At 36.2% G+C, this 27,464-nt stretch overlaps 1 protein-coding gene across 1 annotated transcript; it reads right to left on the reverse strand.

Moving 5' to 3' along the window:
- Window positions 1-21,774: 21,774 nt before the first annotated feature.
- LOC145121675 (uncharacterized) lies at window positions 21,775-23,867 on the reverse strand. The gene is made up of 2 exons (XM_079057388.1): window positions 22,491-23,867; window positions 21,775-22,398 (listed from the first exon to the last, which is right to left on the reverse strand). The coding sequence occupies exons 1-2, from the start codon at window positions 23,865-23,867 to the stop codon at window positions 21,775-21,777; spliced, it is 2,001 nt and encodes a 666-aa protein (XP_078913514.1).
- Window positions 23,868-27,464: the final 3,597 nt, after the last annotated feature.

A 27,464-nucleotide genomic window follows, 5' to 3' on the forward strand; every position in this document is an offset into this window, starting at 1 on the left:
AGAGAGAGAGAGAGAGAGAGAGAGAGATAGAGAGATATTCTAGTTAATGTTTATAGTGAGTCCTATAACCGAGCTATTGACTGAATGTACCCCCTACAACGCTTCATTGGACGCTATAGTAACAATAACAAAAACTTATCACCCGCTTCAATTGATCGGTCGAAGTTGTAACTAGCAACCGCAGGTGGGGATGTCAACCTTGTATAGATACATACATATGTATCTCGATCCAAAGATTAACGTTTATAGTAGTGTGGGTATGCTAAGTGTTTAGACTCAGCTAATGAATATAGTCTCACTAAAAAGCCCTTAACTAAAGTATGTGAATAACTCTCAGCCCTAACTTAATTGTGGATAAGTCACTAGGCATAATGAATTTCATTGTATAAAGTTTATAACATCCGAGTATGCTTGGGACGTATGTAAAAGTGTAATGTACTCGCTTTTATAAAGATGTATGTTCCGAAATAATGAACATGTTACATATGTATGTGTATAAGCTTTATGTATTTATACATATAAGTATACATGCATAGTAATAGCTGGTATCCTTGAAATACTACTATAGTTTTTATGACGTACAATGTCACATAAATCATATATTTTTTTGTCATGTAGAGTTTGTTTTGCGGAGTAGTTATTTCACGATAAAATAGCTATAATATGTATATTAAAAGTTTATAATAGTTTATTTGTAATAATATGTTACATTGTTAAATAACATTGTTATAAACTAAACTTATTGTATTTTTGCATAAAAGAAGAATTTGTTTGTATAAACAAAGTATATAGGCACATGTATCCCCCCCCCCCCCCCCCCCCCCGAGATAATTAAAATTATTAAATGGGGCCGTAAGCACTCACTCTTGAAGCGTGAGTTCCATTTGTTCGAAGTCGTTTCATTTTTGTGAAGCTTGTCGTGAGAAATCGTAAAACCACAATTCTTGAACTTTGAAATACTTTCGGGGCTATTTTGTAACGAGTTTGCACTATAGGGGTAGATTTATAACTTCACTAAACTATAAGGGCTGTTTGGTAATATAATTAACCAAAGCAGGACTAATTTCGTTAAAATAAATCAAAGGAGGGGTTGTTTTGAATAAATGGATTTAATGTTTGGGGTTTAGGAATTGTTTTTAAAAATTTATGTTGCAGCAGAGGTTATTTAGTCATTTCATCAAAGTTGAAAGATCTTAGGGCTTTTATGCGCTGTCTATTGTTTGATCGATCAAAAGAAATGAGGGACACAAACAAACGATAGCAGGTGCAAATGATCGACGATGGCAAGAAGTCACGCAGGCTCGCAGGCAGCTAATCCGAACGTTTTGGTCGATCGATCGCAAGAAGGAGGCGTCTTCGGGGTCGAAGAGACCAAAGAAATGAAGAGACGAGGCAGCAAGATTGCACTCTTTCTCGTCCAGCTGTGAGGTGCAAAGGGAGGAGGAGGGTTGGTCCGGTGACGTGTCACGAGCAGCAACAGCAGAGCATGCGAGGCTTCTACAGTCTTTGGTTGATAGAAGTAGAAGAAAGAGTGCGAGGGGAGGAGTTCAGAAGAGGGGTCCAATAAGCAGCAATAACCCTCTCTTTCCAGGAGGCAAAAGAGTGTAGGAGGGTAAGGATGGGCAACCCTAGCCTTCTCTTTCCATTAAGTACCCAAAATATTAGGGTTTGGACATCCATCCAATCTCACGTCGTGAGCATTCAAAGTCTCACTTTGTGAGAATCAAAATCATGGGTCAACTAGTCAATGGGCATTCACGACGTGACCATTATGTTTCACGTCATGACCTTCAACCAAAGTTAAAAAAATTCAAGAAATTAAATCGCTCCATGATCAAAGTGTTACACAAGGAGTTTGATCTCTCCAATTCCACTTCTTTGTTCCTAATGGCCGAATTTGCAGTTGACTCATATGTGAAATTAGTATTACAATCACACACGATAACCAAGATTTAACACCTGTTTTTAGGTATTTTCACTTATGCTTAAGTATTTATAAACTTTTCAAATTTGGTCCTACGTGGTGCGTAGGAAGATGGCTACGCGTGGCATAGCAAGAGGATGTGGATGCGAGACTTTAATGATCTATGCCCATCGTAGATCAGAGTACGCAATGCATACTCGCCCAAAGCCAAAGCCCTAATATTAGGGTCAAGACCCTTTATAATCTCATTATCTCCCTTGAGACTTGCTCTATCTTCAACCTCCATCCTCCATATCTATGATCTCGAAACCCTAGACCCATTTGTGAGGCTTTTGAACTTTTTGAGTGTTTTTGTATGTTTAATAGTGCATATTAAAGAAGACGCAGTCCACCGTTGAAGCTTGATGAAGATAAAGCTCTTAGATCCTGAACTTACTTGTCATTCCTCAATCTCAAAAGGTATAGAGCATGAACCTTTATGTTTCATTTTGCAAGATCTTAAGTTGGTTCATCATTTATTATACTTTTGGTCTAATGACTTGGATTTTATGGACTATGGATTACTCCAGACCTCATGAATGCCATTTCTAGCCTTTCCTGAGTTTGTAAAGTCATAAAAATTGGAACTTGAACACTCCCATTCATCCATGCATGAGACTTTGGGCATTAGAGTGTGTTTTGGACTTAGGTTTTGTTTTGTACCTTATTAAGCCATGCACAGGCATAAAGTTGACGATCTTATCATTTAAGACGTCCCTTAGGCTCAAATTTGAGTGTGGATGTTTAGTCTTTAGGCATTAAGGACTTAATAAGAAGATTGTTGAAACAGTGGAATTATGCAGGGCATAATCTTGGGTATGCGGGGCGTAGCCCGTGGGTTGGCCGATTTTCCGAATAAGGCTCTACGCCTTGTGTAGAGCTATGAGTATGCCATGAGTAGGTCAATAGATGTTTGACCGGAGACTTTTTGACCAGTTTGACTTTTGTTCAACTGTGAAGGATTTGGACTCGGAAGGGTAAAATGGTCTTTTGCCCAATTGTGATATTTTCTTCGTAATTGGATTTGCTAAGTTGGGTTATTACCTTAATTTATTCATTAGGGTATTGGTTTTGATATATATATATATATATATATATATATATATATATATATATATATATATACACCATTATATAAACCATACATATTTGTGGCCCCTTAGAAATTAAGACATTGTCTTAAAAAACAAGGAGGTGAAATATGAAGCGTTGGATCTAAATTGGATGGTTTGGATTATTTTGTGGGTGATCCATGTGAATAGCTTACAACCAATCAGAATTAAGTATTTAAAGTTTACAACTGTTAATACAGAATGTACAAATATTAAAGCTTATTGAAACACTCTTGCTCATTCTCATATGGATGAAGCTTTCACACACACAGACATAACACCCCCGTGCACCCTAATTCATTATATACCCTAAATTCCTTTCAATTACCATTGTTATCTACCTCAAAACACTAAATACACAACATCCCTAACCATCGCCACAACCCACCACAACCACCTCTAAGAGCTACCCTCATCACCACCGCCTGTGGTATCCTCTGCTCGCCAAGGTCACCATTGCTCCCTGTCAGCGATCCTCCGTCGTTTTCTTCCCTTTGGTTTTGTTTCGTTTGTTTAGACAACACCACAACCATGACCAGGAATAACCCTTCTCACGGTAGCTACTGCTCCCCGCCGACCTCCCCTCTCACCTTCAAAAGCCAACGGTAAATCTTGACCCACCTACATTTGTTGTCGTTTTGTGACGTTTAGTGTCATTTGTGTGTGTGTCGGTTGCTGTCATTTGCTGATGTTTGGTGCCATATGTTGTTTATGTGTGAACAAGCAACACCTTCATGACTATGAAAAACCACTAACGAGGGTTCTCTATACATTTTCATTCTATCTATATGTGTGAATCCAAATTTAAACAATGCTTGTTTTCTGTGGTTTTGATATAGATTTGATAATGGTTTCATTTATGTGGTGTTGATATAATTTTTGTATCTGAATATGCAGAAAAAATGAAATATATGGGAAAGGCAGATGAGACGAAGCGAAAATGAAATCAATACGGTGTTAGTACAATATTGAATGTGCGATTTAGGTTTTATTTATGACGAATGCAAGATCGAACCAAAAAATCTAGAAGGGGGTTGAAGGGGATATGTGTTGGAAGGACAGTTATGGGTTTGGGTTTGCTTTAGGCTTGGGTTTGGGGTTCTTGCTCCATTACTGATTGTTTTGTGTTGCGAATATATCCACCAGATCTACAACAATTAGATTAATTTGTTTTTTCAAAATACCCATTACTGACTGGTATTCATATTCTGTAGTTTGTGGTTTTAGATTAATGGAACCAGGTTTAAGATACACAGATGTTTCGTTGTTATTTGATTATTCATTTTCCGATCTTTGGTTTCAGATCTATATCGTATATATGTGAAGCTATTAATAGATAAACAAATTTATCAGCTTTTAGATAGATGGAATAAGAAATTTTATGTTGTGGTTAGTAAATTTTAAGAAATATTGGATTTTTTTTTGTATTTTCATGTGTTGTTTTAGTTCCATTTATTCTTTTGCACAAATATGATTAGATCTCTTAAATTAAATTTAAATACCTAACATCCTTTTGTATAATTATGTAATTGTTTTTACTAAGCTCCTTAGTTTGAAGCGTTTTTATTTTTTGAAGTCATAGTTTTAATTATCAATTATGTGTTATGACACAAAATATTAACTAAAAGATAATAATATTTTTTAATTATTGTTTTTGAGATACTAATGTGTTTATTAAAAAACGAAAAGTCATATATTGGATTTTTAGTTTAGATGAGTCAAATATGACTTCCTTGTCTTCCTAGGGTAAAGGTGTATAAGATTACTTTATTGAACATGTGCCTTCTGAAAAAAAATCTTTTGAGGGATTTTGTTGTTAAAAATTGTAACACGGCCTTTAACTTTCTTTATTAAACGTCATTAACGTGACTTTCTTTGGCACCAGTGAGACGTCAAATTTTCTATTCAATGATCTTTTGAATATTAAATAACTAAATAAGATAATAATTCGATTTAATTTTAAAGCGTCTTGATATTAAATTTATTTTATTTATTTAAGTTTTAGACCTCATATTTTCATTTATGTCAAATTTGGAATTATATCCTACTTTTTTAATACTAAAGTTGGATGGTAAATCATTTCTTAAAATACATGTGGTGATGGGAGGCCAACAAACCCGCCTAACAAAAGTATATAGATTTTGGTTTTAAATTAATTAAAAAAAACGCAATTAATTTCTTAAGCCATTTAAACATTATTCCATGATGGTTTTTGAACATAATATTTTTTAATATAAGTTAATCGCTTATTTGTAAGTATTTTTTAGATGGTAGTTTTTGAACTTTTATGTTAACATATAAATCCAAAAAACTAGAAATATTATTTGTAGTTGACATAGAATTATATTAAAAAATATATTTTCTAAAACATGTATTACAATCTTTATGATTTAGTTTTATAAATATCATAATTATTCTATCAATGTAGAAATATATTAAAAATAGACATTTTTGACATATAGTAAAAGCGGTTTTTGCAAACATACGTAATTTGGGTGATTCTAATGACTATAGTTATAAAAGAAACAATGTAAATACTGATTTTAAGTTTTTCTTTAAAATCTACTTAAGTCATACATCTTTTTATAAGTTTTTTATAATATATATATAAAAAATAGAGAATTTTAAAAACTTCTTGCGATCTCTTTATTGTCACGCGGGAATATAGGATAGACAATAGTAACTCAAACCGAACTAGACTATTTTTTTTGTATGTTTTTATTTAAGAACAAGGATAAGAATAGACATAGACAAATAATAAAATAAAGAGTAAACTACACGAATGGTCCTTGTAGTTTGTGTTAGTTTGTATTTTTGGTCTCTAAATTATTATTTTTTAACTTGAAAAGCCATTACAATTTGATTTTGTTGTCTCTAACTAAATCCTCCACTCGATAACCGGGATGAAAATACATTAGTTTCAAATAACCGACAACTTACTTATATATAATATCTAATAGTATTATTTTTTTCTTAAAACTAATAACAAAAAAAAAAATACTATACAATTTACATAAGTAAATAAGACTTTCACATGATGCATTTCATAGATGACTTTCATATTAAAACTAAGGAAAAAAGATCATCATCGAAAACAAAGTATTCACCGAATGAAAACATTTGACGCCCGTAGAAAGGGAAACAAACCGTCTCTCGAAAATTAACCGGTGATAGAGAAAACTTATATTCAAATACTCGCCAATAGAAATGAATCGCCGCTCGGAACTATTAATTGTAAAAGACTGCTCGCCGACGCTGCATCGCGCGGGTACACTACTAGTATATATATATATATATATATATATATATATATATATATATATATATATATATATATATATATATATATGTCTTTGTGATATTTGCATGGAAGACCGTGAGGGTAGCCCATGAAATTTCAAGGAAAGACATTGGGGTAGCCCATGACACTTAGCTGTAAGAGTATGGGGGTAGCCTATGGCATTTCAAGGAAAGACCATGGGGGTAGCCCATGGAAAATGTATGGTATGTGGTATTTAGGGGAACTCACTAAGCTTTATGCTTACAGTTTTATGTTTAAATGTTTTTCAGGTACTTCTGGTTCCAAGGGGAAGAGCTCGACGTGATTGCATCGCATCCACCAGTGTTCCACATATTCCAACTTTTTGGTCCTCTAAGAATTATTTGATACGATTTCATACTTGATGGTTTTGGGAATGAATGAATGAATTTTTGGTTGGTTTTAAAACAAAATTTTTATTTAGTATTTTTGGGACGTTACAGGTTGGTAGCAGAGCCTTGGTTTGAGGGATTCGGGTACACTATCGAGTGTGTCTGGACTCAAACTAGGGAAGTCGTAAAAACTAATAAAACAGTTTTCAATAAAGGTTTTTGGTAAAATAAAAAGGTGTGATGCATACAATCGGCCGAGCTTAAGTAAGTATTTCCCAAAATACCCATACAAGTTTTGTGATTAATGCTTGGTTATGAGTATATGATGACTACATGCTGGAATAAGGCTAAGGATTTTCTGAGAATTGCGTGATAGATCGATAGGAGGAATGCCTTTTTCCTAATATTTGAGCTTTAGAATTGCATGCTAGTATGGGTTTCAGTTATGAGATAGAATGACATGATTAGATGATTGTTGGTTTAGATTACTTGATGCTTGAATGTTGTTTGCTTTGTGTTTTTAGAGACCTCCAAAAATATCAGCTAATTATTAAGCGAATATATTAGGTTACATGTTAGGGATTAGATAATTTTATAAGGTTAGGTTTAACTCTATTGCACAACTCTTGTCTGAGTCCAACCATTGTAGTGTGAGACCTCGCAATCGAAGAATTATCTAGTGCTTGTGGCATGTAATTGTACCCGTGAGGTAGTTAGAATATATTAGAGGGAGTTTATTCTATAACTGATAACGGAGAGTGGTGTGAGGTGGGAATCCTAGGAGAGCCTAGGAAGAATGCTAGTCTTTGTGAGCGCAAGATAGCAAGGTTTTCATGAATCGTAAGGAAGTAACTTAGAGGATTCGGGATCGTTGTTGAGGAAAGTACAGATAGATGTGGAAGGTAGTATTGGGCCCGTACTACTAAAAGAATAGGATCCGTACTCGAACCAAGGAATGTCTCGAGGATTCTAGGGAGCTTGTAGAGTGTGAAGTTGCTTGAGCATATTTTGATGGTTTTATGTTTGTATTTCAGTATCGTGGTCACTCGAGGTTCTGGTTCTGACATTGGTATGGGTCCGACCCCTAGGGACGAAGCATTTCACGAGTGGATGTGAGAGTTCATTTCATCTGAGATTACTCGCAGTATTCTAGAGCAAACTCCTGTAATCTTCAGTACGATCAAGGAGGGTATCATGGAGGTCTTGGACTAGCGTCTGGGTGCATTTCAGACCGAGGTAATGGCTATGGTGAGCACACTCTCTCTAAACTTTCAGGAGTTTCGTGCATGTGGGGCTCCTGGGGCTCCTGAGTTCTCGGGAAGAAGGAACCGATTTTTAGTTGACGGTGGCTGGAGTATGTGACGAACGCTTTTCGGACGAGCTTCTGCCCTGAGGGGTCTATGGTAAGATATACATCCTGTCTGTAACGCCCTATTTCTGGTATGTAATTTAAATATAGTATTTTCCCTTCTTATGAGGAACTCGGCGAGTCAGTAGCCCGAGTCGACGAGTAGAGACGAGATTTGCACGTGTTTTTAGTGGGCGACTCGACAAGTCCGTTTCCCAAACTCGGCGAGTCCGCCAGTCTGGGTGAAACCCTAAATCCCAGGGTTTGTACCCTATTTAAACGTCATTATAGCCTCCTACCCCAGCCTCCAGCACCTCCAGAGCCTTACTCTGTAAACCCTAGTCCCCATTGTTGAGCTTGAGTGTTTTGTGCTAGCTTGGGAGTTGTAGAAGAAAAGAAAGGAAAGAAGACCAATATAAGAGAAAGGAGATCCATAATCTAGCTTCCATTTGCTACATATTCTGGTAATAAAGTTATCACCTTGCTTATTCTTCCATTAAACCCTCTTTTATGCTTGTTTATGGTTCTCTTGGAACTTTATATGATTCAAACTCGAGAATTGAACTCTCCTTAGGATGGAAACCATAGATCTGGATGTTATTGAGCTCTAGGAGCTCAATGTAGCTACCTTTATGCAGATATAGCCTTGTTCCAAACCCTAAGTGGTTATTGTTGGATGATTTTGGTGTTTAAGCCCCATTCTCTTGTGCATGCATGTAAAGTTGGAAACTTTACGTATAAAACCAGCCCTAGAAGCCCAGATCTATGAACTGGATGCACTGAAATCGACTAGAATTGACTGTATAGTAATGGAATGCATGAGACTCGGCGAGTCTACGCCATGACTCGGCGAGTCCAAGGCAATCTTCTTGCCTCAGGAACAGACTCGACAAGTTGTTCATACAACTCAACGAGTCACATGCTGGACGTGTTCATACGATGAAGGAGAACTCCAAGAGTTGTTCATACAACTCGGCGAGTCGGATGAAGTTAGACTCGATGTTAGTATCAAAGAAGAACTCGTCGAGTCTTTGCCAAACTCGACGAGTTGAAGCGGGAAGAGGATTAGAAAGGATGTTAGGGACTCGGCGAGTTGGCGGCCCAACTCGGCGAGTCCGGTCAACTGAAAGTTGACTTTGACCAGAATGTTGACTTTGACCAGGGGTAAAATAGTCATTTTACCCTGAGAGTAGTTATCAGTATCTGATTTAGTGCTTATGAGGTTTGTAGCCGGGGAGTTCTGGAGCAGCAGTCATCCAGTTTCAGATTTAGCATCTCAACAGCCAGCGTTACGAGGTGAGTTTCCTTCCAGTAGGAACGGGTCTATGGCCACAATGCCGACCCATTTAGTTAGCAGTAGTTCCGGACTTCGGTCCTATGCAATAGTTCAGTGTGCTTGATGTCTTTGTGATTCAAGCATGTCTTTGTGTTATGTGTTCCGGACTTCGGTTCGATGCAGTATGCAGTATATGTGTTTATGCTAGTAGATATGATTATGATATGCTATGTTCAGTTAGTTCCCGGACTTCGGTCCGATGCATAGGGCGAGGCCCTGGTTAGTTCTGGACTTCGGTCCGATGCAGTTTCCGGACTTTTGTCCGATGCAGAGGGCAAGGCCCTGGTTAGTTCCGGACTTCGGTCCGATGCAGTTTCCGGACTTCGGTCTGATGCAGAGGGCAAGGCCCTGGTTAGTTCCGGACTTCGGTCCGATGCAATTTCCAGACTTCGGTCCGATGCAGTGGGCAAGGCCCAATACGTGTTTATATGTTATTGTATGGTATATGGTAGCTTGGGGGAGCTCACTAATCTTTGTGCTTACGATTTCAGTTTTTGGTTTCAGGTACTTCCGCTAGTAAGGGGAAAAGCTCGGGATGATGGCATGGCACGCACCACAGCTTCAGTTTATCCTGGGAGTTTATTTTGATATTTTTTTTGATATGTTTTGACAAAAGTTGAATTGATACATTCGCTTTTACATTTTGAGATATGCGATTCGTGGTTTTGCTAAATGTTAGATGATTTTATGATTTGATAATGTTTTAAAAACAAATTTTTGGGTTGTATTTTTTGGACGTTTCAAGTTGGTATCAGAGCCTTGGTTTGAGGGATTCGGGCACACTTTCGGGTGTAACTGGACTCAAACTAAGGAAATGGTAAAAAGATTTTCAAAAGAAAAATGCTTTCGAAAGAATTATTGAGAAAAAAACTTAAAAAGAAAAGAGTTTTTGAAAAAGAGAAAGGTGTGTGGTGCATGTGATCAGCCGAGCTCAAGTAAGTACTCCCAAATTACCCATACAAGTTTATGTTATGATTATCAGTTTCAGTTTCAGTAGAACAACATGCTAGAATAGGACTAAGGATCTAGGAGGATGCCTTATGTGCCTGCTATATGTGTTTCAGCTTTATGAGAATTTCATGCTAGTATGGAGTAGACAGTAATAGGATAGTCTGTTTAGGTTATGCCTGATAGTATGAGCTTAGCATTGTATGCTAGTGCAATTTCTTGATATGAGGATAGATTTACCTGAGTAGTTTCCTGTGTCTGAATGCTGCTTGCTTTGTGCTTTGTGGGACTCGGAGTGATGGGAGTTAACTATTATGACAACCCGAAATTTCTATTTTGTACAGCCATTCAAATCAATAAGAAGTCAGAACAGTTCTGCTAACTTTCAAGCTTTTTGGAATAAGTTTGAGCGTTTTAAAGTTAGTACTTCAATAGATATCAGGAGAGAGGATACCTTAGGGTTTATTAAGTAGCTATAAGGTCCCAAAACTTCAAAAGTTTGGAGTTTACGGCCCAAATGGTATTAGGGCCGTAAACCCTAATGACTATATAAGTGAGACTTAGTTTATTTTAGCTTTTTTTCACATTTCCAAGACTAGAACCAATTCTTTCTCAAGTATCATCCCACTTTTCTTCAAGATCTTCAACTTGTAAGTGTTTCTAAGCCCTAGTAAGTTGATATCTACTCTAATCTAGTGATCTAACACACTTCCATCCGTGAAAACATTCCAAAAGTGTAGATCTTCAAGTTTCACCAAGAACACCAAGAACACACACTAGTGTTCTTGGACTTTTAGCACCTTTTCAAGCTTCTACCTAGTAAGTACTTCTATCCTAGAGTGTTATAAGCCTTGTTACACTTCTAAACATCAAGAAAACACCCAAGAAAGTCAAGATCAAAGGTGTTTACGGTCCAAGATGTTCTTGGACCGCAAACCCTAAAAATGGTGCCAATGTGTGCCTTAGTCCCTACCAAGCCTTGCAAACTAGTTTAGATCTTAACCTTGATGTGCTTAGGACTCAAAACAACCAAAAGACCATAACCCATATGGGTTTACGGCCGTAAACACATGGAGAAGTGGTCCATGGGCTGTAAACTCCATTTAGGAGTGTATTGATGCCACAAACACTTCCAAAGGCTTAGACTTGAAGTTAGGATGCTTCATTATGACTTTTAAGACTTCAAATCACAAAATGGTGGGAGTACCATGAGTTTACAGCCGTAAACTCATGGGTTTACGGCCGTAAACTCCAAAGGTGATGGTTACAAAACCGTAAACACCTATAGATGCCATTTCACTTCCCTTTGATGAATCACATGTGATTCCAACACTTGATCAAGGTGTTTCCTAGTCCCGGAAGGTGTTTCCTTTCATATAGTTGTTTATAAACACTATATTCATGTCAGTATGTTTCCTTATATGTCATTTAGGACTTGTTGTGTCTCGGGACTTCATTCGTGGAACTTCTCATCCTTACACGCATACCCGTTTGAATCACCCACATCAGGTGAGTTCATACCCCGTAATGAATCTTTTAACTGTTTTAACTGTTTTAAGGGGGGGATACAAGTTGAACACAATGATAATTGTGTAAATGTTTGTTATAAACATCTTTCAAAATGTTGCTTATGTCACTAATAAGTTGTCAAAACATTTCAAAACTCCTTTAAAAGTTATGTTACTTTTTAGTTATACAAAACTCTGTTTTTAAAGTACAAGCATAACTTAGTAGATAAATGAGTCTTTGCAATATCAGTCCAAGTAGAACATTAGTAAACTATAATAGGTATAGTTTAGGAGAATGCTATTCATTACTTCTAGTACAATGAAGCACACAAAGAAACAATACCATACAGAACAATACCATACAAAACAATACCATACAGAACAATACCATACAGAACAAACAAGTAAGGTTGCTATAGCATGAGAACACACAATACATGATCTAATTATACCAATGAATCACTAACGCATTGTTTTAAACAAAAGGTGATAGTTATATTGGGTATACATGATCATATACTTTAATGTGAATTACATGGCTTGCAAGAAGTTGCAGAGGTCGTGTTTGGTCCCCCTAATCTCTTGACAAGGAGAGCGTTTAATAAGGGTTCTAGCTTTCACATTATAACTGTAATAAAACACTTATGTTTTTAGGTTATTAGTACATCCGCATGTCATTATAAACGACAACTGTGTACTTAAAATTTCCATTACTTTCGTAAAGTGACAGTACCACTTGAAAGTTGAACTCCAACTATGTTAGAGTTATAAACTAGGGAAATGATACTTTTTACAATCGACAAATGGAACAGTCGAGTCTAGCACAGAACAGAAGATGCCTTGGTAGAAGGCTACAATTAAAGGATAGGACCATAATGCTAGTCTTATGATTCCTTAATGTATACATCACGGGATACATATATACCAATAGGATCCGACAGCTAATAGGATGTGTGCTCTCCGCTTCATTTCCTGTTCCTCGTTGGGTTGTGGGCTTGGAACGGATTCACCCAATCTATTATCTACCCGATTCTATATATATGTATGCTTAGTATACATTAAGTCATCATAAGGGTACCAGGTATGGGTCAGGTTATAGAACACAGACTCAAGCACATTTTTTCTAGTACAAAACATACTTTCCAAAATCAGTACTTTTGGTATACAAAACTAGAAACTTCCCAGTAAAGGGTTTAATCCATTTTATTAAACCAATTCAATTTTAAAGACTTTAGGTGAGTAACTCTATAATACCTTAGTTTATACATCATGTTTATATATAAAACTAATACCCAATAGGTAGTTGGATGTGTGTTTTCCGCCTTACTTCCTGTTCCTCGTTGGGTTGTGGGCTTAGGGCAGATTCACTCAATTAACTTTCTATTCGATATTAGATTATATATAGCAGTATAAACTAAGCTATTATAAAAGTAGTCATTGTGGTCACCATTTTATATTAAGAAATAAGGGTTTTCTTAAAAGAACTTTTCATTAGATATAAAGGAACCATTACAATTAACTCCATGAGTAACAAGTGAATACACTAGGGTTATATATGACAACGATCTAACAACCAATAGGATGTGTGCTATCCGCCTTACTTTTTGTTCCTCGTTGGGTTGTGAGCTTAGGGCAGATGCGCACAATCGATTGTTTATTTACTCTGAGTCCTATATAACTTGTACCCACTTAGTACCCATAGAAAGGCTTGTAGTGTCATTTTACTTAACTTTCATCAAAGTAGGAAATATAGGATTTTCTAGAGGAACATGCGAACTTTTCAAAACAGAACTTACAGCTTACACCACTTTTACATATACATTTTCAACCACATTTTACAGCTTACTCACATCACTAAAATCTTATGAACTCACCAGCTTAATTGCTTATCAACTCTTTCAAATAACTTGTATTCTCAGGAGACTATTAGACAGGTGCTCGTGCTGGGAAATCAGAAGATGGAGCATTATAGCTTCAAGTCTTGTTTGGTTATTTGTTTATGAATTCTATGTTTTGTGAACACACACATTGTAAACACTTTCTTTCTAAATGAAATGGTTGTTCATTACTTGCTTACCATATACATATCTCGTGATACTAAACATGACGTCCTCCACCCCTGAACGTTTCCGCCGTTCCGGTTTTGGGGTGTGACAGATTGGTATAAGAGCATTGTTTATAGTGAACTAAGTATATCAACCAATAAAAGATATACAGCTATTAATGCAATGGGGTTTAGTGCTCTGGATAATGATATATTTTAAAGTATAACTACAAGTTATAAAAATATACCTACTTGTTTATACATGTACATAATAGCACTAGTGTCACGAGGAGAACAGAACTAAAGTATTTAAAGGTTGAGCACTGTCGTCAACCTGAACAGTTATGTACTCATAGCTAGGATCAATATAGCCTGATCAACTATATTCATTCGAGATGTGACCGACATGTGTTTGGGATTGATGGGGTGTTGCAACAGTGTTAAAACTTACCAGAACAGCAGAACAAGTATATTCAGAGTTAGAATACTATAGGAGTATTTTAGTCCAGATAAATAACTTATGTGAGAACTTAAAAGACCCTTACGGATAGGTCTATAATATTGCAATGTATATTCCTAAAGTTTTATATATAATCAAGATCTTATAGACTTAGAATCTGTGGCCTACGCTTCGCTATCCATTCCTCTTAAGGGAGTAGTGTTGAGGTAGGACCACTTATTCGAAGGTCTATTTAATCTTCAATTATATATAAACTTGTGTACCTTGTACAATTATAGGAAGACTCCGTAAGGATCACCCCATCCTTAAAGCTCATAGATTCTTTAGTCACATTCATTCTCGCACAACAAGCCCAAATAGATGTAACCACTTCCTCATAGTATACAACAGAAGAGTCCAGGAGGAACAAGAGCAAGTTCATGAGAAGTTTTCAAAGAAAGATCAGCCGAAGTAACCAAAACGTCTTACACGTCACATTAATAAATATTAATCTTGTTAATTTATTGAGCGAGTGGAAACACTGCTCACATTACATGTGTTAGGATTATTTTCTTACATGCAGCTGGTAACAATTATTCAGGAAACAAATATTCATTCGAGGATAGTTATTTCAAATTCATAGAGTTTTTTTTGGTATAGACTCATTTATGAATTGTTTCTAGAACCCTGTGGAAGTCAGGACCCGATACATCCAGAACTAGGATAACCTTGTCTTTTCCGCTTTTGGCTAGTGTCCATTGCTATAGACTTATTCCGTCTCATCTTTGTTTTCTTTTAGCAAAGATGCCTCCTCGCAGATCACCCAGACACACTACCCCGATAACTCCAATACCGCCTCCTTCGCAAGTCGATATGTGACGAGCGGTCGTTGTCGCGTCAAAAATAAACCTTATTTCCACTAATCTAGCGAGTGGTAAGTAAGGGTTGGATCCAGAGGAGCTTATGGTTAATAGTTTAGTTACTATTTTGATTTAACGATAAAGAAATAATGATTAATTTGAGATTTATAAATATGATGACAAACAAAAAATATATGATTTTAATTCAATTAAAAAAAATGATCGCTTCCGGTTTCAGAATTAATAATTATATGAATTAGAAATGAGTGTTATTAATTTTTCATAGTCGATTCAATTAAAGTCTAAGTCCAAAATAGAAAATAAGTGTAACCGCACCCTCCGTCCTACACACCGCTATTGGATGATTTGGCACGGTGGGGAGATCACTTAAAATTATTTTAAACTTGGAATAATTAATTGATAAATGAATAAAATAAGTGTAACGATTTTATAATGTTAAAAACATAAACAAAATCCACAAATAATATTCAACAAATTCAAATGTTCACACCCAAAAATAATACAATAAGTAAGAATTAAAACCTACTCCCGGTTGCGATCACGAGAGGATTTAGCCGCACATTGTAGACTTATACAAACTCATATTTGTATTCTTGAATTCTTGATGTCTTGATCTTGAATCTTGAAAAGTCTTGAATCTTTGATGGCTTGAATTCTTGGAAAAAGAAAAGAATTTGGAAGACTAAAATGCTTCCAAAAAAAAATATAGAAATTTCCTAAAGAAGGTGGTGGTATGAAAGTAGGTTGGTATAAGAGGTATAAGAGGGTGTGTAAGAATGTAAGAGGTGTCTTAGAGGTAAGAGGTGTGTTTGAAATGGTGATTTTGAGGTGGTATTTATAGTGAATTTTTGGAAAATTAAATATCAAAAAGAATGAAATAAAGCTAGGAATATTAAGCTTTTAGATTGGACCTAAGATCCAATCTAAATCTTATGAAAAAGAATTCAAAAGAATTAAAAAGATGGAATTATTTGGTTTTTGTTGGAAAGAATTTGAGTTTAAAATAGGAAAAGTGGTGAAAAAGTGGTTAAAATTGGTTGGAAAGTGTTTAAAAGATAGGAAAACCCGTAGGTTCAGCACATGGCACAAGCACTTGGAGCTGGCATCAAAACGGCGTCGTTTAGGGCCATTTTTCGCGGGTCCAGATCGGGTCCGAGTTGGGTCGAGACGCGGATCTTCTGTGAGTAGAAACGGGGCGGCAACGGGGCGGGTCGGAGCCGGATCAAAGCGGATATGGATCGGACGACGTCATCGATGACGTCACGTGCGGATAAAAGCGCGGATCCAACCCGGGTCGGAGCCGGGTTTCACTGTGAGAGCATCTGGATTGCGGGGCGGTCTCCGGATCGGGCTCGGATCTTTGGATCTGGGTCGCGAGCTTTTGGGCTTCTGGGTTTGGGCTCCGGGTTTGGGCTCATTCCGAAATTTTTCCTTTTATATTTTTTTTTGTGAATTAAATTAAATTAAATTAATTTAATTAATATAAATTTTTTAGAAATTAAATAATTAATTCCCAATAATCTATTTTAATTAAACCTCATTAATTAATTTAAATTCTTTTTATTTTTATTTTAAAAATACAATTTTTCATTTTTTTATTTTGTGTTCTCGTCTTTCCAAACCCGAACATCTTCAATTCTTTTGTTTTCAATCTTGATTTCTCTTCGTGTAATTCCTTGAACTTCTTTTTGCATCTTTTTGTACCATTTTCATCATATTTACCACCTACAAACATAATTCAAATACATGTCAAAGTAGCACCATTCTTAGATAAAATCGGTTATTTTACATAAATTATAGTATATTAAGCGTGATGTAAAATATACCGATCAAACCTCCCCAACTTATCTCTTTCTCGTCCCGAGAAAGATCCAAATGTAATTGATTAGCGTGCTTGAAAACTTCTTTGATGTTTTTGAAAACTAAAGATATGAATTATAAACTAGTTTTCACATGGAACCATAACAGAATTAAATAACACCAATCAATACCACCTGATCAAGATATAACAACAAATGTTAGGATGAGGTCACATTTCTTTCTTTGAAGTGGAGACGTGTTTACAATCAAGGTCGATTTAAAGATATCGCTTTACCATAGGCTTGATCTACCTCTACTTAGTGACTACTTAAATATCAATCAAAATGACTTTCAGGTTGTAATGTTTGGCTAAGGGTAGGGTAGGGATGTTTTTGGATTGGTGACTTGGTCTTTTAGACTTTAAGAGCACAACAAAGATAATTATTACAACTCGATAAATACAATACAACTATATACAAACATTAATAACATCTACAACTTATGTAAAATGACTCAAAATGTTTAGATAAGACAAAAATCTTTTTGGATTATGTTCAACTTAAAAATCATGACATTATTTGAATATGTCATTTCAAATTAAAATTGTATTATTAATAAAAACACAAAAGTTATTCAAACTAAAATGATTGGTTCTGGTTTTCTTTCTTTTTTTTTTTTTTTTTTTTTTGCACAGCAAAACCCTAAAGTGTATATATATGGACTCAACTTGAAACAAAAATTGCAAACGTTTACAAACATATAAAATATTTCTAACTAACCTTCACTAACGCTATACTTTTATTTTTAACATTTTTTTTTGAACACAACAGATATATATCAAAATATGGAAGCTCAAACTTTAGATTTGTTTCTAAACTTTGATTTTCTAAAAATAACAAATAACACATAAAAAATCTCATATCATATAACTTTAAACTTAGGCTTAAATTTTCTAAAAATGTCGAAAATTTGTGTAAAATGTTTCGAACAACGTTAATTTCTTGATATCTAACCTTAAGTTTATAAAACTATAAATACTTACACAAACAAAAAGAGAACATTCAAATAAAGGGGTAGCTGTCTTCTTTTTCAATTTATATATATATATATATATATATATATATATATATATATATATATATATATATATATATTAAACCAATTTTTTAGAACCAAGCAAGAGAAATTTTCTGAAATTTCACAATTTATTTGACTCGCTAAAATATGAACAATATATATAACAAATACATACACGGAAATGATAAAACTTTGCTTATAAAGTCGAAAGACATGGTAGGAAAGTGTTTGGGATATGGCTTAAATCTGCTTAAGAAACGAACAGGCTAAGGCTCAAAGTGGTTAACAACAGGGATTTTAAAAACAAATGGGTAGGCTTAAGGGTTAATTGGCTAAAAATAAAAATAAATGAATTGCCTTTATCATTTTGATATTCAGTATTCTTAAAATAGAGTTAAAACAAGTTCTAGAAAGCTGATCTACTGCATGAAATGTATCAGTCTGTTACGGTCCACTTTCTCACTGTTATGCATCCTATTGTTTGTTTCTATATCCATACAAGTAATACTAATTGGTGCTTCAAAATGTTTTTTTTATGTTTCCTGCTATAATTTGGTAAAAGCACACTAACATACTAACACAATTACATTCTTTCCTTTTTGGGATAATTTCTTATTTATATTAAAAAAAATCACACAAAACAAACAAAAAATCGAGATCACCTGATAGTTCTTGGTAGAGGAGGCTTTTATATCTTCAAAAATAGGAGAAAAATGTTGAATTTTTTTTTTCTTGTTGGGCTCCATCAAAACCAAAAATTGCAGCATATTTGGTTTGTCGCCTTTTTCTCATTTAAGTATACCTCCCCAACTTTAAACTTTGCATCGTCCTCGATGTAAAACACAAAAGAAAACCATAAAACAATAAAATGAAATAAACCACAAACACACCAAATAAAATAAATCCATCATTTTCGCTGAGGATCGCGATTGCACTTGGCATGTGCAACAAGCCTTTTAAACCCCTAGGTTACCCTAATGGACGAGTGAAGTCTCGTGAGGGTTTGCAGTGAACATACCCACAAAGTTCTCGGGTTGCCTCCCGAAGTAGCGCTAAGTTTAACGTCTTCAGCCAGACGTGTTACCTCAAAGCAAAAACTAGATGACGTAAGTGGGTTGTTCTTGTAAAAAGTCAACCCGTTCTACTTGTACCTCATGTCGTGTGGCGGATGAAATATAGGGCTTGAGACGATGCCCGTTTACTTTGAATGACTCACCGCCTTTTTCATCTTTGATCTCAATCGCTCCGTGAGGTGTGACATCAACTACTTCATATGGTCCTGACCATTTGCTTTTCAATTTCCCGGGAAAAAGCTTTAATCGTGAATTAAATAGCCACACTTTTTGTCCTTTTTCAAAAGTTTTGATCTTTAATTTTGCATCGTGGAATGCTTTCATCTTGGACTTATATATGACAACATTATTGTATGCCTCATCCCAGAGTTCTTCCAGTTCACTCAATTGTAGTTTTCGTTCCTTTCCTGCTTGATCATACTCCAAATTTACTTCTTTGATGGCCCACAATGCTCGATGTGCTAACTCAACCGTTTTGCTTGTGCCATGAAATGTTTCATCTTTTGCTTTGTCCAATACTCTGGTATTTTTCCTGTAGCCAAATAATTCACAATATTAGCAAACCAAGGTAATCCATTGATGTTCAATAATTGTTCATCGGGAAAGGTATCCCGAATTTCTTCCTTGAAAGTGCTTGATACATCAATGGGGAGTCTGGACAAGTGATCAACTACTACATTATCACTTCCTTTCTTATGCTGAATTTCTAAGTCAAATTCTTGTAGTAGCAATATCCATCTAATAAGCCTCGGTTTTGCATCTTTCTTTTGCATGAGATGACGCAAAGCACTATGGTCCGTAAAAACAACAACTTTTGACCCCCAAACATATGAGCGAAATTTGTCTAAAGCAAAGACAACTGCTAACAACTCTTTTTCCGTTGTTGTGTAATTCAATTGTATATCGGAAAAAGTTTTGCTAGCAGATTACAACGGGCTTTTTATTCACCTGTTGCCCCAATACAGCACCAACCGCATAATCACTTGCGTCACACATGATTTCAAAAGGTTGTGACCAATCAGGTGATCGCAATATTGGTGCTTGGGAAAGTTGTCCCTTTAGATTTTGAAAGGATTTCATACACGATTCATCAAAAGAAAATGGTGCGTCTTTAGAGAGCAAATTGCATAAAGGTTTTGAAATCGCACCAAAATTTTTGATGAATCGTCTATAAAAACCTGCATGTCCAAGAAAAGATCTCACGCCTTTGACATTTGTGGGAGGTGGTAGTAAGGAAATGAGTTGTACTTTGGCATGGTCAACTTCAAATCCTCTTTCAGAAACAACATGCCCAAGTACAACTCCTTCTTTAACCATGAAATGACTTTTCTCCCAACTTAAAACCAAGTTTGTCTCCATGCAACGTTTCAAAACTTTTACCAATTGTTGGAGACATGTGTCAAATGTTGATCCAAAAATAGAGAAATCATCCATAAAAATTTCCAAGGACTCCACGACCATGTATGAAAACATACTAGTCATTAATCTTTGAAAAGTGGCAGGGGCATTACATAATCCGAATGGCATTCGTCGGAATGCGAAAGTACCATAGGGACATGTAAAAGTAGTCTTGGCTTGGTCTTCAAGATGTATAGGTATTTGATTGTATCCAGAATACCCATCCAGAAAACAATAAAACTTTTGACCTGATAATTTCTCTATTATTTGGTCAATGAAAGGTAAAGGAAAATGGTCTTTTAAAGTGGCAGTATTTAATTTGCGATAATCAATACAAACCCGCCACCCGGTTACCGGCCGAGTGGTTATCTTTTCACCACTTGAAGTTTCTACGATCGTGACGCCAGCTTTCTTTGGAAAGGTTTGCGTTGGGCTAACCAATACACTGTCAGAGATTGGGTAGATGATTCCGGCATCTAACCACTTTAACACTTCTTTCTTCACGACTTCCCTCATATTAGGGTTCGATCTTCTTTGCGTCTCTCTTGATGGTTTTGTCGACGGTTCGGTAATGATTCTATGCATGCAAACTGCTGGGCTTATTCCTTTAAGATCGGCAATTGTCCATCCAACTACGGCTTTGTATGTGTTAAGCACCTTCAGTAATGCTTGTTCTTGTTCCTCTGTCAAATCTGATGCAATGATCACCGGAAGCGTTTGATTTTCTCCCAAAAAGGCATATTTCAAATGCTTCGGTAACAACTTCAATTCCAATGCTGGTGGTTCTTCCAATGATGGCTTTATCTTTGAATCAATTGAATCTGGGAGATCATCAAAATTATTTGACCAAGTTGACGTGCGACCATGGATATCATTCAGAAACTCTTTTTGATCTTCAATTGATTGAGATCTGTCACTGTCACAAAAAACATCCTCCAAATCATTGGTTATGTCCAGGAGCATATTTGCGGTATGCTCGTGAACACAATCCCCGATGGTGCCTATCATAAAGCAATCATTATGATCTGGAGAGTTAGCGTTCGGTCCAAAGGCTTGTAGTCTCAACTTGCGGTTGCCAAAAGTCACGTCAATTGCACCATCTCGACAACTAATTTGAGCATTTATAGTTGCTAAAAAGGGACGACCGAGAATGACATTTTGTTGTTTGTCCTTGAAGTGTTTTTCAGAGTCCATAACTATGAAGTCAACTGGGTAATAAAATCTTCCACCTTGACTATGACATCAGGCAACATCCCCCGTGGTAATTTAAGTGACAAATCGGCCATGGACACAGTAATGTTAGTTGGTTGCAATGGGCCAAGGTCATATTTATCATATAAACTACCAGGAAGGACATTGATACTTGCTCCAAGATCAAGAAGTGCCTTTTTGATTTTTATGTTTCCAATTTCAATTGTAATTAAAGGTGCTCCAGGATCTTTTAATTTGGGTGGAAGTATTCCTGTCAAAGCGGCACTAACATGTGCTGTACCGTTTGATTTTGTTGGAATTCGGTGACGTCTCTTTTGAGTACATAAATCTTTGAGGAATTTAGCATAAGCCGGAATTTGCTTAATGGCATCGATAAGTGGGATGTTAATTTTGACTTGTCGAAAAGTTTCCCAAATATCATCATTTTTTTTAAAAACTTGTTTTTCTGGGTTTTTCAAAGCTGTTGGGTAAGGGGTGGTATTTGTCTCCACATGTCCTTCCCCAACTTTAGACAGTTCCGACTCATGCAATTTTCCTTTCAATTTATGTTCTGGTTCAATTGGTGTTTTAAGAGTCTTTTCACTTTCATTATCAGAAGATACATAATCCTCCACAAAAACCTCATCAGGATTTTTAACGAGTTTGGTGTAGGCTTATGCACTTGATTATCATATGATTTACCACTACGTAGAATAGTTACCTCATTTAGATGTGCGTTGTTGTTGGTGTTGGTGGTGGTGGTGTTGCTAGTTGAAGCTCTTGAGTGTTGAGGATTTACTTGCGTGGTGCCCGGAAGGTTGCCAGGTGGTCGCCGATTTATTTGCTCTGCTATTTGTCCCAACTGCTTCTCAAGTATTGAAATTGATTTGGAGTTAATTTCATTTTGCTTGAGACTTTCCTTCATCATGTTCATCAATTGTTCCATTTGCTTATCATGGTATGGTTCACTTGTCTTTCCATGATTTGCTTGAGAAGAAACTGGCCCATGATGTTGATTTTGACTGGATTGGCCCGAATTGTTGTTGCTGACCTTGTTGCCTTGCCAGGGGTTGAAGTTGTTGTTGTTGTTCCGCCAATTTGAACTTGAATTGTTGTTGTTCCTCCATCGGTCATTGTTGCTTTGGTTGTTGAATTGATTGTGTTGTTGTTGTGGTCTATAGAAATTTCGCCTTTCTTCATTCAAGTCAGCCTGATCACCGGAAGAATAAAAGACTTCTTCAACTTTATCATTGTTTTGAGCGAACATGTTCCCTTTTCTGCAGTCTTTAGTCTTGTGTGGTCCTTCACATAAACTGCAAACAGTTTGAACATTAGATTGAGGGTTTTGTTTAAGTTGACTGATTTCAGTTGTCAGTTTCCGCATTTGGGAAAGGACTTCAGTCAGCACTTTATCGGTTTGATGTACACTCTCAAATTTAAGTTGTTTGTTTTTGTTGCCACGATATTGGACCGAATGAGCGGGACTGCCATTCATTGCCATTTCATCTATGAGTTCATAAGTTTCTTCTGGTGTTTTGTTCCTTATGGAACCTCCGGCAGCTGCATGGAGTGATTGTTGTGTATGAATGTCCAAACTATTGAAGAATGTTTGGACCTGCCTCCACATAGGTAGCTCATGATGTGGGCATCTTTGGAGTAGCTCTCGGTATCTTTCCCATGCTTCGTATATCGATTCGCCATCTTCAGCTTGAAATGAAAGGATTTCATTGATCATCATGTTTGTCTTTGATGGTGGAAAGTACTTGGTTAGGAATTTGTCAGCCAAGTCTTCCCAAGTGGTGATGGATTTAGCGGGTAATGCTGAGAACCACCTCTTGGCACGGCCTCGTAGAGAGAAAGGAAAGAGGCGTAGTCGGATTGTATCTTCAGTTACTCCATCCATCTTGAGCATGTCACAAATGTCCAAGAAACTAGTGATGTGTGTATTGGGGTCACTATCGGGTGAGCCATCGAATTGCGCACTATTTTTCACTATTTGGATCACATGCATCTTGATCTCAAAAGTTGTAGCTCCTACTTCAGGTCGTTTAATGCATGATTTGGTCCCGTCAAGTGAGGGTCGTGCAAAATCTCCCATGGTTTTTCGGTCTGTCATCTTGTCGTCGGTTTTGTTGGCTTCTTCAAAAATTAAGGCGCGGTGAGTAACACGATTTCTTCTTGCCGCTCTTTCGATTTCTGAGTTAAAAAGCAATGGAGAGGATCGTCTCGAATAACGAGTATGCATGCACAAAAAAAAAAAAATACAAACGCGTAAAAGGAATTTAACAATTATAAATAAAGACTATAAGAATCAAATAAATTTTTTTTTATATGTATTTTTTATATTTTTTTTTATATATTTTCGAAGTTATAAAAAAAATCAAATAAACAAAAAAAAAAAAATTATATTTTTTTTATATATATTTTCGAAATTATACTTAAAAATCAAAAAAAAAAAAATTGTGATTTTTTTTTATTTTATATATATATTAGAAAATTATACTAAAATATATATATATATATATATATATATATATATATATATATATATATATATATATATATATATATATATATATATATATATATATATATATATATATATATATATCAAATAAACAACTAGAAAGAAAATGTGAAATTTTTTTAATCAAAAATTTTGTTTTTAATTTTTTTTTAATTTAAAATAAAAATCAAAATAAATAACTAAATATTAAGCGCAATAGCTCCCCGGAAACGGCGCCAAAATTTGACGAGCGGTCGTTGTCGCGTCAAAAATAAACCTTATTTCCACTAATCTAGCGAGTGGTAAGTAAGGGTCGGATCCAGAGGAGCTTATGGTTAATAGTTTAGTTACTATTTTGATTTAACGATAAAGAAATAATGATTAATTTGAGATTTATAAATATGATGACAAACAAAAAATATATGATTTTAATTCAATTAAAAAAAATGATCGCTTCCGGTTTCAGAATTAATAATTATATGAATTAGAAATGAGTGTTATTAATTTTTCATAGTCGATTCAATTAAAGTCTAAGTCCAAAATAGAAAATAAGTGTAACCGCACCCTCCGTCCTACACACCGCTATTGGATGATTTGGCACGGTGGGGAGATCACTTAAAATTATTTTAAACTTGGAATAATTAATTGATAAATGAATAAAATAAGTGTAACGATTTTATAATGTTAAAAACATAAACAAAATCCACGAATAATATTCAACAAATTCAAATGTTCACACCCAAAAATAATACAATAAGTAAGAATTAAAACCTACTCCCGGTTGCGATCACGAGAGGATTTAGCCGCGCATTGTAGACTTATACAAACTCATATTTGTATTCTTGAATTCTTGATGTCTTGATCTTGAATCTTGAAAAGTCTTGAATCTTTGATGGCTTGAATTCTTGGAAAAAGAAAAGAATTTGGAAGACTAAAATGCTTCCAAAAAAAAATATAGAAATTTCCTAAAGAAGGTGGTGGTATGAAAGTAGGTTGGTATAAGAGGTATAAGAGGGTGTGTAAGAATGTAAGAGGTGTCTTAGAGGTAAGAGGTGTGTTTGAAATGGTGATTTTGAGGTGGTATTTATAGTGAATTTTTGGAAAATTAAATATCAAAAAGAATGAAATAAAGCTAGGAATATTAAGCTTTTAGATTGGACCTAAGATCCAATCTAAATCTTATGAAAAAGAATTCAAAAGAATTAAAAAGATGGAATTATTTGGTTTTTGTTGGAAAGAATTTGAGTTTAAAATAGGAAAAGTGGTGAAAAAGTGGTTAAAATTGGTTGGAAAGTGTTTAAAAGATAGGAAAACCCGTAGGTTCAGCACATGGCACAAGCACTTGGAGCTGGCATCAAAACGGCGTCGTTTAGGGCCATTTTTCGCGGGTCCAGATCGGGTCCGAGTTGGGTCGAGACGCGGATCTTCTGTGAGTAGAAACGGGGCGGCAACGGGGCGGGTCGGAGCCGGATCAAAGCGGATATGGATCGGACGACGTCATCGATGACGTCACGTGCGGATAAAAGCGCAGATCCAACCCGGGTCGGAGCCGGGTTTCACTGTGAGAGCATCTGGATTGGGGGGCGGTCTCCGGATCGGGCTCGGATCTTCGGATCTGGGTCGCGAGCTTCTGGGCTTCTGGGTTTGGGCTCCGGGTTTGGGCTCATTCCGAAATTTTTCCTTTTATATATTTTTTTTGTGAATTAAATTAAATTAAATTAATTTAATTAATATAAATTTTTTAAAAATTAAATAATTAATTCCCAATAATCTATTTTAATTAAACCTCATTAATTAATTTAAATTCTTTTTATTTTTATTTTAAAAATACAATTTTTCATTTTTTTATTTTGTTTTCTCGTCTTTCCAAACCCGAACATCTTCAATTCTTTTGTTTTCAATCTTGATTTCTCATGTCAAAGTAGCACCATTCTTAGATAAAATCGGTTATTTTACATAAATTATAGTATATTAAGCGTGATGTAAAATATACCGATCAATATGGCAGCTATAAACGCTACAGTGGCCGCGGCTGTGGCAACAGCCATGGCTCAATATCACTCCATCAGTACCAGTGGAGGTGGAACGTCTACTGATTCTACTCAAGGTGAGGTCCCTGTGGACCAAGGAGAGTTCTCCTACAAGGACTTCACCAGATGCCAGCCATTGTCCTTTAATGGGACTGAAGGAGTCATTGCCCTTATGCAATGGTTCGAGAAAACAGAGTCGATCTTCGAAATCTGTTTATGCCCAAAAGGAAGCAAAGTGAAGTTTGCTGCCTGCACCTTCTCTGGCAAGGCCCTAACATGGTGGAACAGCCATGTTAAGTCACTGACCCTATCAGTGGCAAACTCAATAGGTTGGGAAAACCTAAAAGAGTTAATACGGGAGGAATACTGTCCGTTAGGCGAGATTCAAAAACTGGAACAAGAGCTGTGAGATCTCACTATGGTCGGCTCAGACATAGTGACCTACACGGACCGGTTCAGCGAACTAGCAGCTCTATGCCTCGAGATGATTACCTCGGAGAGCAAGAAGATAGAAAGATACATTTGGGGTCTGACTGCTCCGACCCAAGGAAATGTGCTGTCTTCTAACCCAGCCACGTTCGATAGTGCTAAACGCCTGGCTCAGCGACTCATCGACCATGGAGTCCGACATGGTGTAAAAGTCCCTATTCCCGAGCCATTGAGGGAAGAGGACGATGATCAGAAGTCAGGGAACAAGAGGAAGAAGAAGCGAACAACACAAGACACCCCGCAAGAACAATGAACGAGTACTATGTACGCCGCTACGACACCTACTGCTTCAGCACCTGCCAACCGATATGCTGGGAACCTTCCGGAGTGTGGAAAATGCAATTTTCACCACACCGGAGTGTACCGAGAAATGCAGTGTCTGAACTTCCACAGAAAGGGACACACCGTCCGTTACTGCAGGGCACCGGCTCAACCGATCTCCCAAGTCCTCGGAGCTGAAGGAAACCAAGCCTGCTATGGCTGTGGTGAGACTGGACACCGTCAGAGGGACTGCCCAATAGTAAGGAACTCAGGTACGGATGGACGCATTCTGATGATTACCGCAGGGGAATCTACCCCGGAGTCGTCGACGAGTAGTGGTACGTTTTCAAAATAGTAATTACTTTTAAAATTAATTTATATTGGTATAAGATTAAAATTTGGGGATAAC

The sequence above is a fragment of the Lactuca virosa genome, chromosome 6 (assembly GCF_052849685.1).
Source record: "Lactuca virosa cultivar CGN04683 chromosome 6, Lactuca_virosa_CGN04683_v6, whole genome shotgun sequence".
Lineage (NCBI taxonomy): Eukaryota > Viridiplantae > Streptophyta > Magnoliopsida > Asterales > Asteraceae > Lactuca > Lactuca virosa.